We start from the raw sequence: 11,593 nt of genomic DNA, 5'->3' as shown, positions 1-11,593 counted from the left end.
CTGCACTATTTGGTTGAATCCATATGCAGACCCTGAAAACCGGCTCTCAACTACCTGGCACAGCGGCTGACAGATGAGTCGCATTTCTCACAAACGTGGGAGCGTCACTGCTGATTTAGGAGCTTTACCTTGACGGATGATATCACAAATGACACGCTTTTCCTGTTCCGCGTGCAAATAGTGAAACAATCAAATGTATAAAACATAGTCAGAGAGTGAAAAGAAATACTCCGTCTTTTCCCACAAAACAGGCCAGACAACAAACCAGACTTGCATGCAAAATATGTCATCAGCTTATTCTCATTGGCTTTAGAGTTTGTCTCTTTTATTAAAAGTCATGTTAATAAGAAATGACGAAGCAATTTCAACTCAAGATCAATTAAATCACTTTTTTGATGCATCTGATCATATCATAGGATCACTAGATGGCGAGAGTGATGTTGTATATTAAGAGTCATTACATTAACTTCAGCTGAGTCTTTGCACTTTTTTTAAAGATAAATGTGAGATAAAGTGGCTTTTGTCCACGTAAAGTCAAGCGGGCACAAAATTCAGTGTAGTAGCTCATCGTGCTGCACATACACTACTGTTCAAATGTCCTTATTTTTGAAAGAAAAGCATTTTTTTCAATGAAGACAGCATTAAATGAAATACAGAAATACAGTCTACACATTGTTAATGTGGTAAATGACTATTCTAGCTGGAAACTAGCAACCATCACTCCTGTGTTCTAATGCTACATTGTGTTAGCTAATGGTGTTGAAAGGTTAATTGATGATTAGAAAACCCTTGTGCAGTTATGTTAGCACATGAATAAAAGTGTGAGTTTTCATGGAAAACATGAAATTGTCTGGGTGACCCTAAACTTTTGAACGGTAGTGTATATTAGATGATGGTTTGGTTTTTCAGACATATTTTGTTGTCACACTTTTATTGCATCAGAGTAGCTGGAATTTCTCTTATGTATATGATGCCTCCTGCTGACCAGAAGTGGAAAAGCATCCTCTGGATCCATTTACACACCACACAGGATAAGGCTATTTAAAATGCCTTTATTTCCTACGATTACATTTTGACAACACACATATGTCCTGCCACATCCCATATTTTGGTTCCCTTGGGTATTTTAGTTCTACATAGAGTGATGTATGACTACAAGTTGTTTGGTCTTTTTGTTTGCTTTTTTCTTTTTCTTTTGCTGGAAAACATGGATTCTGTACGGAAATAAATCATGCATTTCACAAAAAGGCACAACTATTGACACATCTCTACAACAACAAAAAAACAAGAGTCAAAAAACGACATTCAAGCATTTCCCTTGTCTGTGTTGTTGGTAAGTGAATACATGGCTGAGTAGGATGATAATCAGGTCTTTGGATGTTCTGTATTATGGCTATGTTCACATAAGAGGATGATGACTACAGAGGAACTAGTACTGAAGCAGCATGTTGGCAGTATTGCATTGAGAATGTGGATTTTGCACTGTTTGGGTCTGCTCTGTGCTCAAGACAGCTTGTGAGACCCAGGAAGACAGGGATTTTGTTGCCTGCATTGCAGAGAAGTGATATAATGCATCAACAGAACACCAATAAACAAAACGGGCTGTGCTGGTCCTACTGCAAATACACAAAATAGCAAATGGAGAATCTGATGCATGTGATAAATATCAGATGACCCCAGCAGAAAATGAATGGCACACATTATAGAAAACAATGTAATGAGGTGCCTCTGCACAAAAAAAAACATTTAAAATTGATAAATGAATCTTCTGTCTTCCTCTCAGTCTCTCGAACACAGACACAAAGCTACGTTATAATCAAGAAGATGGACAGTCATGAAGATGAGAACTGTTCATCTTCATGCACTGTATCTTGTAAATAAAGATTTATCAAAGAGTAAATGATAATGACTCAAAAAGCAGATGGGGAAAACAAATCCCCACATTAGAAATGTCCTTATAGACAGCATCAATATCTCAGAGCATGCACAAGTGACACAACACCAGCTCATCCCATTGCAATCCATTAGTTAAACTGTGTGTTCATTCAAAAAGTGAAGCTTGTAATGGAATCTTATTGCTTGCTTCATTATTGGAGGGGAGCTACTTGAGAGGAAAGCATCAATAATATCCTGTAATAATGTATCACATTAGTAATACAGGAAAGAAATAGAAAATGCTGTATTAGGAACTGAAAATAAAGCTAGGTTTATTTTCTATGCAAATATAAAGAGGGCAGGTTTGAATATCAATAAGATGAGGGGGTGCAGTTTAATGACATACTAAGTAAAAGGGGCTACAAGTCAATTAGGTTGTCTACTGTATCTACATTTGATTAACTAAGACTTGACACCCATCTGGCAGGAATAAATGAAGGAAACACTTACGGTACACTGAGATAGAAAATCAAGGAGCCAACAAATATTCTCCTGTTTTGAAATATATACAGTCTACTAGTTAGCAGCAAACACAACAATCAGAAAATAACAATAATGACATGATTTGCAACCCAAGAGTACTGTAACACTGGATTTAGCACAGAGAACAAATACAAACAGTGACAGGAAACCAGACAATCATGCAGCACTATGGAAACTAAGTGGATATTCTCGATACATAAAGCAACGCTGCTGTTAACCAAGACATTTAAGGAGCATGTGGAGCCCGGCGTGGATTATTCAGACGTACATTCAGTCCCATTCAACAAAAATACATACACTTTGCAGTCAGTGCATACTTTTTTTTTGTTGTTGTTGTACTCCATTTTATTATCAAAAGTGACACAGAACACAAACACACATACACAATATAATTATGGTTCCTCTTTAAAACATGCTACTATTTACATCATCTTGTAAATACATGCTGTAGCCTATTAACAGATCTGCGCGATGCATAATGTTAATAATAGAAAGAAGTAGTACTGTGGATGAGCCAATCCGTGTGCTGCTGTTCACCTCCCTATAGATACTTTTGCTAACAATATGGATGCAAAAACAGGGCATTGGCAACATTTATAAGACACTGAATAGCTTATTCTAATAGTTCAACCATTACTGAAAACTTGATATTGAAATTTGAAAAACACAGACTCTATAGAGCTGAATGATATTATCTGAAAATTATTTACTTGAAATTTAAGACGGGTATTCAAACCGCATGAACAATTTTTTTTATCAGTAATTTCACAAAATTTCAACATTAAGTATTCCTTATTCACTAAAATACACAGTCTGGTATTCAGTTTCTCATAATAATTCATTCTTTGTGCCCTTTTATTGCCTCAAGCCTCTACACATTAAACTAACACAATACATCTGTGATGACGTTGTATCACCACCATGTTGCAGCACTTTGGCTCCAGGTTTACAAAGCTTGTGTCTTGAGTGATTCAAACAACATGGAACACTGCGAGGCATGATACATGCTCGATTCTGCAGCTCTATTTGGTTCAAGCAAATGGCCCAGGATATGTGTATTATATCATACATTTAGTGCAGCAGTTGCCGTGTTTAGATTCTACAAACCTGCATGTTACTCTTTAATTCATAATCTTTTAAAAAATGAAGCTACATCTTCCAGTTCAAATTCGATTATCTATAAAAAAAAAAAAAAAAGAACATCTTGCTCTTGACAGGAATCTTCATGTTGTTTCACCAGAAACTATTGAAGTGTTGAAGTGAACTTCAGAACGATGAGTAAACTACATTAGCCAAAGACGTACAATCATTGTAATGGTTATCAAAATAAAATGAGACAGATGGCACTGTTTTTGGAAGCAACAGTAGAATTCAAATGAAGCATAGTCATACATGTTTTGAACATCATTGGTAATCCTTCCAGTTTCCTTACTTCTTCAATGATAAGTAAGGTTTTACATCCAAGTGGTCAACAGAGCTCAAACCAGATTTCAGATGGCACATTCACAGTGTCCCTGACAGCTTTTGGATAAAATTCAACCTCTCTTAAATAAACAATGAAACCTACCATATTTCTCAAGGTATCATATCAGGAAGGCACCCATGTTTTCCTTTCCTACATTTGATCTATCTGAAGACACAGAAATGTGTGTTGGACCTAAATGCATAGATGTGCCCTCATGTAAACACAAAACAAGAGATAAAAGTCAGACAACTGTATCATCCCTGCTAAACTGTAAACTGCGGCACTGTTTGTATCTTCTTCTCAAATGTGAGATGATAAAATGGAAGATAAATTTGTCTCAGAAACATATCATAACAGAGACCTCAATCTGATTCGTTCCTGAATTCCATGAAATCTTGTTGCATTATAAGACTTAAACCGACCCTATGCAGGAAATAACTCAAAACTACAGTACTTTCTATTTCATGTTATAGCACACTTATTAGCAAGATACAATACTGGGCGTGGAGCACATGGAGCAGTGGGGACGTAAGTAAAGCATGCTCTGTTAACTAAACTAAAGGTTTTTATCCAGCATTGTCTTCACCAAGACTTTCGTTCAGTGTCAGCACCCTAAGAATCAGTTTCTAAGTTTCTTCAAATGAAAGACCAAAAGTCAGTCATTCATGGACCAGTCATAACTCAACGGCACTCTTCTCAGCATACACTAAAATGTGAAATGTGATGCTTAAAAAGAGTTTCTTTTGACTTAACTATGAATGAGCAGATATTCTACGATGTCTCTTTTTTGCTGTGCAGGATTCATGACGAGTAGTCACGTGTTAAGTCGTGGGATTCATGCAAAGTAGAGATAGGGGTTGGATTTCTGAGTTAGTGCATTAGCTGGTTGGTGGAGCATGTTACTTCTTGGCATTTAAGGATGCCAGCTGACCATCAATATCCTCCTCTGGCTGCAAGGCATGCCACTGAGCAATGGGGCGGCGTGGATTAGCCAGCATGTCAGACCAGTGCTTCAGACCTAAGCCAGTAGCCTTGCTGCCCACAAAGATCTTCCCAATGGCGTCGTTCTTACCTATCTTGTCATAATCAAACACTGTGACAGCTACCAGGATTTTCTGAGGAGGGAAACAAGAGAAGTGTTGTGATTCCTCTGCTATTAGTTCCTCAGCATATGAGTGGGACATTGATTGAAAAGACATTTTAACATATTAATTAAGTCCAGAAGGTATGGTTTGACTTGTACTGTACCTGCATCTGTTCCAATGGTATTTCAAAGCTGAAGGATTCGTTGTAATATGGGTTCAAGGTGTTCTTCTTCACCGTAGTCTTCTTTTTCTTCAGACGCTTACCCCCTTGCAGCAGCTGGATCTTCACATAAGGATCTGGAATGGGCATCAATGTGATCAGCAAAAGAGACTTCCAAGGCCATAAATAACTGAATTCTTCATTGTTTTCTTTGTCAACTGATCCTATGTTTCCAGGATATGTTGTTTATATAGTTTTCTATGTATACAGACTAAGAAAATGTAATTGTAATCTGTCTTCATCATGTACACTGCTGTTCAAAAGTTTTGGGGTCACCCAGACAATCTCATGTTTTCCATGAAAACTCATACTTTTATTCATGTGCTAACAAAAATGCATAAAGGTTTTCTAATCATCAATGAGCCTTTCAACACCATTAGCTAACACAATGTAGCATTAGAACACAGGAGTGACAGTTGCTAGAAGTGTTCCTCTGTATCTCTATGTAGACATTCTATTAAAAATCAGCTGTTTCCAGCTAGAATAGTCATTTACCACATTAACAATGTGTAGACTCTATTTCTGACAAACTTAATGTTATCTTCATTGAAAAAAAAGGTTTTCTTTCAAAAATAAGAACATTTCTAAGTGACCCCAAACTTTTGAACGATAGTTTATATTTGGTTGACAGTAAATCCTCTATATGAAGTCAATATAAGTTCTGAGGTTAGTTTTGTCAAATGATAAATACAACAAGGTAAAAAGCTAAAATAAAACTAGATAAAACATTTAAATATTCAGTGCCTGAAATCTTGGCTTTACCATTTGATGTCATAGCACCATGTGTTTAGAATATTCCCGACCACTGTCATAAACAAAGCTGTAGTAATCAAGATCCTGTTTACACCTCTGTGACTTGGAGTTAATTAAGGCTTTTCTCTACCAGATAAGCCGCAGGCATCCATCTTCTTCAGGTTCTTTGCCTCCAGGATGCAGACGGTTAGTTTCCCAGCAGTGGGGACGTAACGTAGAGAGATGCAGATGTCTCCAAGTTTCTCAGGCTGAGCAGCCAGCACAGAGAGGAGAGACACAAAGGACAAGCATACACACTCATCACACAATTGCAAACTGCTTGTTTTATGACACGCTGATGCAAAATGTTCTCCTGTCACCTGCTCTGTATCTTGAATTATACTCTCATGGTGAAATTAAGTCCTGCTTGACCTTGTGGGAACATTGGCAACATATTTGCTTGGAATGCCACAGCTCTATCAGGACTTTTGAATGGCTCTGAGCCACAAAGTTTTCAGTGTCCTCAGATGTGATGGTGACATTTAGTTGAAAAACAAAATGATAAAAGACATAGATGCTTGCAAACAACGTAATCTGTTCATTGTAATAAGTAATTGTGCACAAAAACACTTCAACCAACCTCATACTTCACAGGGATGCAATGCCATCAAACACATTTCTGAATACTCAGTTCACTAGTGTAAGAAATTAATATATTGACTGAGATAAGTGTCTGATGATTTGTGCACTTACATAAATTAGCACCTTTTAGCAACTGCAAATTGAAGAATTACCCTTGAAGGTAAAGGCAGGCTTGTCAACAAATCCCATGAAAAGACTTCCAGATGTACTTTCTGACTTTCCTTAGCTGGGTGCCGTCAACAGCACCTAATATATCAGCTGGGCACAGCAGTTTTTAGCAAACATTATATAAATATCAGCAAAGAGTGCATGTGGGAACTATTATTTACTGCACACATTTGGTTCCTCAGTGAGTATTTAGGGGAGCAGCATGACATTTATCAGATACACAACAGTGGAGTGCTATTGAATAAGGATTTCCATGTGATTTGTTGACAAGAAAATATGTAATATCAGTGGGCTATTCTTCAGAAGCTTGACTTTACTCAAGTAAATCAATGTAATCAGCACCTCCTCTTGATCAGCACTCTCCAGATCCCGCCACTCCTCGATCGGCCGTCCAAGGTCGATAGTGTTCATGGGCAGCTTCACTTCTCCAATGACATCATGTTTGGAAAATCGGTCATAGTCATAAACAGACATACACAGGGTCTTGCCACCAAGCTCCTCGTAGGGCACCTGATAAACAGATACAGTGCTGCTTATAGTTAAATATCCAAATTTTATCCAATAGACAGTTGAAAAAAAATCTGTTAAAGAAAACTGACTGCAAGTAATCGATGTAATGTTCTCAAAATAATTGTTTTTAATATCATTAAGTATTCATATGAGGCTCCTCTGGCTCTAGTTTCTTGAAAGGGGCAACAACAAGCATCTCAGGCTGAGTGGAAAACCTCATTACTTTGACAGTACAAATACTTATGTATATTTCTGTCATTTACTGGACACTATGGGGGAAACTAGGGAGTAAAAGGGATAAATTGACAGCTAAAAATTGAAAATACCTTAAAGTGAAGTTAAAAAAAAAACTAATTATCTGAGAAGCAATATCCTGCATCTGACACAATGACAAATAATATGCCTTTTAAGAAGATACATTTAATGGCATTATGTTTTGCCTCTGTTTTGTAAATTTAATATCTGTGGGTTTGTGTTGACTGGACCAAACTATCTCTTTATTGAACATGATAATATTTACTAATTAATACTAAACGCAAGAAGGCTGATAATATCAATACACTTTAAAAGTACTGGATCACAATAAAGTACTGGGCTAATTACTCCACCAAGGAACGCTGCAGAGTTATGTGATGATCAGCGTCTGTCTGTCTGTCTGTCTGTCTGTCTGTCTGTCTGTCTGTCTGTCTGTCTGTCTGTCTGTCTGTCTGTCTGTCTGTCTGTCTGTCTGTCTGTCTGTCTGTCAGCAACATCACTCAAAAACACACTGATGTATTTCAATGAATTTTCAGAGAAGGTCAGAAATGACACAAGGACCAACTGATTAGATTTTGGCAGTGATGAGGCTTGTAGTCTGGATCCACGGATTTGTTAAAGATTTCTGTATCATTGCGAGATAGCAGCACAGCATCACTGTAACTATGACTACAAGTGAACACTATGTCAGCTGCCTGCTGACGATCACATGATTGTGATCCTACTACAGATCGACTGCTGTGGACCACGACATGAATTGTTTACAGATTTGATCTGTTGGAAATCATATGACTGAGCAACCTTGGTGGAGTACTGCGCTCTCTGAGTGCTTTTCTTGTTTCAAATGGGAACATCCTTCAAATATTCATTCATTCCAGATCACAGAAATGTTGTAAAACTGAAGATGAGAACTTATGTCTACACCATGCGTAGACTCATGTTCAGTTCTATTCTCTCATGTTCTTCCTGAACATTCTGGTTCACACCACGTCTCGCATCTGCTGACGGATTCATTTTCCAACAGCGATAGCCGAGTCCTGCAGCCACAGCAATGCAAACACCAGCAGAAACACTGACACCAACTATTCTCCATTTCTGGGTATTGCTTCCTGTCGAGTCGGTTGGTGTTTCAGTTGACTGAATCTGTAGTTTATTTGGACGTTCTGTGCTGTTTTCTTCATCTTCTTTCTTCACTATCCTGTCTATACATAAAATTATTAAAATGTTTTAAGTTCAAAAAGTAAGAAATAGCTCTAATAAATCTCCACAGGGAAATAATAAATGTGGTTCTGAATATTTCCATGGCTATGGCTGAGAGAAAACAGGCACAAGCGGTCTGAAAAATAAGATTGTTTCTTTCTTATTTTCTTTCTTTCATTCCTTTTTTTTCAGTTTTTTTTTCCCTTGGTCAGGTAAATTAGCAGAGCTGCACACGAGCAGAGCTTCCAGCTTGACCCAGAGCCACTTGTAAAGTCTCTGCAGGCCTTATTAGCCAGCACAGGAAAGTGTGTTCAGCACAGGCTAGTGGATACACACAGATCCAGACAACACACAGTCACTTCTATTACACTCCACACACTGTGAATTATTTGTGCATCTTATTTTGTATATAAATACACTAACTCACTCTTTATTATCCAAAAATGTTAAATCTGTCTGTATTATTTTGCTACTGCATGCATATGAGAGCAGGATTCACACATTCTTTGCTGTAACTGCAGATATTTTCTCACAGCACAGACAGGCAAGAGTTGTAAACTTACTTTGAAGACAAACGTCTCATTGAAGACGGGGTTCAGTGTCTTCTTGTGCACTTTGGTGTCAAACTTCTTCTTCTTATCAGGGAGAAGCAAGACTTTGACATAAGGATCTGATGTTCCACCTGAGTCCATGGACATGAGGTCTGCAGCTTGAAGGATGCCAATCGTGAGCTGTGTGCAGAGGATTGGGCAGAATGTAAGCATTGGGAGCAGCTAAGACAGAATTTATCCAAAAAAAAAGAATTCAACATTTAGGTCAGGGTCACTGCCTCAGACTGGTTATATAACTTTAACTGACAACTTAAGCCTCACAATCAATCGTCTTAGCTGATTGGAGACTGACTGAATGTCAGAAGGTTTTCTTCAATGCTACACAGTTGTCACAGTGTGGTAAACTCTAAAAGTATCTAATTTTGTTTATAAATCTTTATATAAAATGTATATTTGTATAGAAACATGTACAAGTACAACAGTTAATCGAGTCTCTGTTTCTGGGCTCAGTTGCTTAGTTTACTCAGTCTTTCTTTTAAAAAAAATGAAAAAAAAGATCATCCTCTTGCTTTTCTGAAGTTTTACAAAGAATCTGTCCAGAAAGATTTATAGATTAGGTTTCTAAGTCAACATTTTGAGGAAACATGCTGTCAGATAAGGAGATCAATACCACTTTAATGCCTGTTCAATGTAAGGCTGCAGCTAGCAGCTTGTTAGCTAAGCATAAAGACTGGAAACAACTAGACTGACTCTGTTAGCAAGTGTCACAGTCAGCCAAACAGCTATCTGACAGCTTAAATATTTACGTTTTGTATCATGTGTTTCTGAAGTTTTCAGTTTAACAAAGATTATGTGCCAGACTATTTCTTGGCTGGGCAAGAGGGCGTTGCCATGACAAGAAACAGTCCCACACAGAATGGGCAGGACAAAAATGCCATTTTTACACTTTAGATTAAACAAATCGTCCATCCATGAACTGTCTATACACCGCTTAATCCTTATTAGGGTCATGGGAGGGCTGGAATCTATCGAAGCTGACTTAGGACGAAGGCAGGGGACACCAGTCTATCACAGGATTACATGTACAGACAAACAATCACATTCACACCTACAGACCTACAGACAATTTAGAGTTACCAATTAACCTCTACCTGCTGGCACTTTAAATATCTCTTTAAATATTGGACATTGTCAGGAAGACTCAGAAGCCTATAACTGTCCCTTATGTTGACAGAACATTTGTTTTAGGGATGAAGAAAATACATAATGTAAGTACAAGTGACAAGCACAGACCTTTGTATTCTCAAAATCGTAATCTATAGAGTACTGCAGCTTCCCCAGTTTCTCTTGTTCTTTCTCTTCTTCCTCTTTCTCCTCCTCTGTTAGTCCAGTCTCTCCCTCATCATCATCGTCGTCCTGTTGTTTCTGTGGTGTAAAGTTAACAAAATAAAATGGTGTGTTAAAAGCTGGAGGATGAAGAATTTAGAACACAGGGCTCCCCATAACAGCCAGCATGCCACAGACACTGGAGCTCCAGGAGTTTATATGTGGGAGATACACGCATTGGTTACTGCTTACCTGTACAGCACCTGATGATAAAAACCAGCAATTTATCATTTAAAAGAGGAGAAGTCTCTGCTGGTATCAGATAAGTAGATAGCTCTACGTTTTGTTTTTGTTTTTGTTTTGTTGTTTCATTTTGTACACCACATTTCAGTGCTTTTTGATCAGTGGGCATTTCCTTTGACATGCTTGAGCAGTACAGTGACAGCCAGTGGAGGTTTTGCATGCTAGTTCCACTAAGAGGAGTAATTAAAGATACAACTTTCCAATGAGATCGGAAATAAGCGTAATTCTCTTGCTTTACGCTCTTAGACTTTACTAAATGAACAATAGGATGAATGCTTGAATAAAACCCCTAAGGAACTAGCTCACAACAGCAAATGCCAATGCATATTAAATGATAAAAGGCAAATAAGACAAAATATTCAGGGCAAGGAGATATATAGTTCACATAAAATAGCTACAACTTGTAGTTTTATTAAGCCCTATACCAAATAGAAGTAAGCTTCATAGCTTTCATATTTGAGGAAAAATTCCAAACTTTTCAACCCACATGCCTTTTTCTTTACCTTTAAATTGATGTGGCACAAAAATAACTCTTTTCAGCTCACCATTATTACAGTAAACGGTTCAGGATTAAAGGGCACAGCCAGCTATTTGAATAATGTAGAGTCTCTTTGCTGCAGTGTTATTTTTGTAAATGAATTACAGCCTCTTTGTCAAAGTGACCTTGACTTTGAAATGTTGTTAATTTCTTCTTTTCTTTGGGCCATCCAGTGTCTCC

General features: G+C 37.7%; 1 protein-coding gene across 4 annotated transcripts in view; it reads right to left on the bottom strand.

The window, feature by feature from the left end:
• Positions 1–1,036: 1,036 nt before the first annotated feature.
• The window catches only part of LOC111569776 (synaptotagmin-2), a 32,034-nt gene continuing 21,477 nt past the window's right edge, over positions 1,037–11,593 (bottom strand). For 3 of the 4 annotated variants that reach the window (XM_035949014.2, XM_023272127.3, XM_023272128.3), the window contains 6 exons: positions 10,540–10,671; positions 9,259–9,426; positions 7,073–7,240; positions 6,072–6,189; positions 5,132–5,265; positions 1,037–4,998 (listed from right to left, as the gene is read on the bottom strand). In XM_035949014.2, the coding sequence (XP_035804907.1) occupies positions 4,783–4,998; positions 5,132–5,265; positions 6,072–6,189; positions 7,073–7,240; positions 9,259–9,426; positions 10,540–10,671 (936 nt within the window). In that variant the 3' untranslated portion in view covers positions 1,037–4,782. The remainder of the gene's footprint in view (positions 4,999–5,131; positions 5,266–6,071; positions 6,190–7,072; positions 7,241–9,258; positions 9,427–10,539; positions 10,672–11,593) is intronic. The other variant, XM_023272129.3, reaches the window with a different exon arrangement.

The sequence above is a fragment of the Amphiprion ocellaris genome, chromosome 5 (genome assembly GCF_022539595.1).
Source record: "Amphiprion ocellaris isolate individual 3 ecotype Okinawa chromosome 5, ASM2253959v1, whole genome shotgun sequence".
Classification (NCBI taxonomy): Eukaryota; Metazoa; Chordata; class Actinopteri; family Pomacentridae; genus Amphiprion; species Amphiprion ocellaris.
This window is presented reverse-complemented; position numbering and strand designations above follow the sequence as displayed.